This window comes from Myotis davidii, unplaced genomic scaffold, assembly GCF_000327345.1.
Source record: "Myotis davidii unplaced genomic scaffold, ASM32734v1 scaffold3930, whole genome shotgun sequence".
Taxonomy (NCBI): domain Eukaryota; kingdom Metazoa; phylum Chordata; class Mammalia; order Chiroptera; family Vespertilionidae; genus Myotis; species Myotis davidii.
Window position 1 is genome coordinate 37,504 of NW_006281637.1, and position 1,218 is coordinate 38,721.

The following is a 1,218-nucleotide window of genomic DNA, read 5'->3' on the forward strand; positions in this document are numbered from 1 at the left end:
AGAATGTACAGCAACTACAGAAAACAGTATGGAGGTTTCTCAAAAAATTAAAAAAAGAACTACCATGTGATCCAGCAATCCGACTCTAGGAATACTGCCAAAGGGAATGAAAACACAATCCTGAAGAGATACCTCTACCCCCATGTCATTGCAGCATTTTAGAAAATAGTCAAGAAATGAAAACATCCGAAGTGTCCATCCAGCCATATGAAAGAAGAAAACCATAGTGTTTGCCACAACATGGATGGATGTTAAGGGCATTATGATGCTAAGTGAAATAATTTAGACAAATAATGTCAAATATTTTATGTTTTAACTTATATGTGAAATCGAAAAAAAGCCAACCTCATGGAAACAGAGAGTAGAATGGTGGTTGCCATGAATTAGAGGGGCAGGGGGTTAGAAGTGGGGACATGTATGTCAAAGGGTGCAAACTGCAAGCTAGAAGATAAATAAGCACTAGAGAATCTAATAAATAGCATCTTAACTATAATTAAGAATACTATATTCTATACAAAAAGAAATAAAAAGGAAGTTGGTAAGAGAGTAGATCTTAAATGTAATCAACACAAAAAAAGGTTACAAAATGGTGTTAGCTAATCTCATTATGGTAATCACTTTGCAATATCAATGTATCTAATCATCACATTATACACCTTAAACTTACATATATTATATGTCAAAAATAACACAATAATGAAAAAATATTTTATTTAAAAATAAATTTTAAAAATCTTTAAAAGAATTATAATTACAGATGTTTATAACCACTTTAACATTAGTATTTGTCTGTAAATACTTAAAATACATTACTATAATTAACCTACTTAAGGAAATCGAACTGCAAATGTAACAGTATGTGTTTTTGTTTTCTTTTCCTTGCCACAGGGGATCATGGACATCGAAGCATATTTTGAAAGAATTGGTTATAAGAACTCTAGGAACAAATTGGACCTGGAAACATTAACTGACATTCTTCAGCACCAGATCCAGGCCATTCCCTTTGAGAACCTTAACATCCACTGTGGGGAACCCATGGAATTGGGCTTGGAGGCTGTTTTTGATCAACTTGTGAGGAAGACCCGGGGTGGGTGGTGTCTCCAGATCAATCACCTTCTGTACTGGGCTCTGACCACAGTGAGCTTTGAGACCACAATGCAGGGAGGCTATGTTTACAGCACTCCAGCTGACAAATACAGCAGTGCCATGATTCACCTC

At 35.1% G+C, this 1,218-nt stretch overlaps 1 protein-coding gene across 1 annotated transcript in view; it reads left to right on the forward strand.

The window, feature by feature from the left end:
* Window positions 1-894: 894 nt before the first annotated feature.
* Window positions 895-1,218, forward strand: part of LOC102753338 (arylamine N-acetyltransferase 1) — a 16,334-nt gene continuing 16,010 nt past the window's right edge. Inside the window, exon 1 of the mRNA XM_015561661.1 lies at window positions 895-1,087. Coding sequence (XP_015417147.1) covers window positions 895-1,087 — 193 coding nt within the window. The remainder of the gene's footprint in view (window positions 1,088-1,218) is intronic.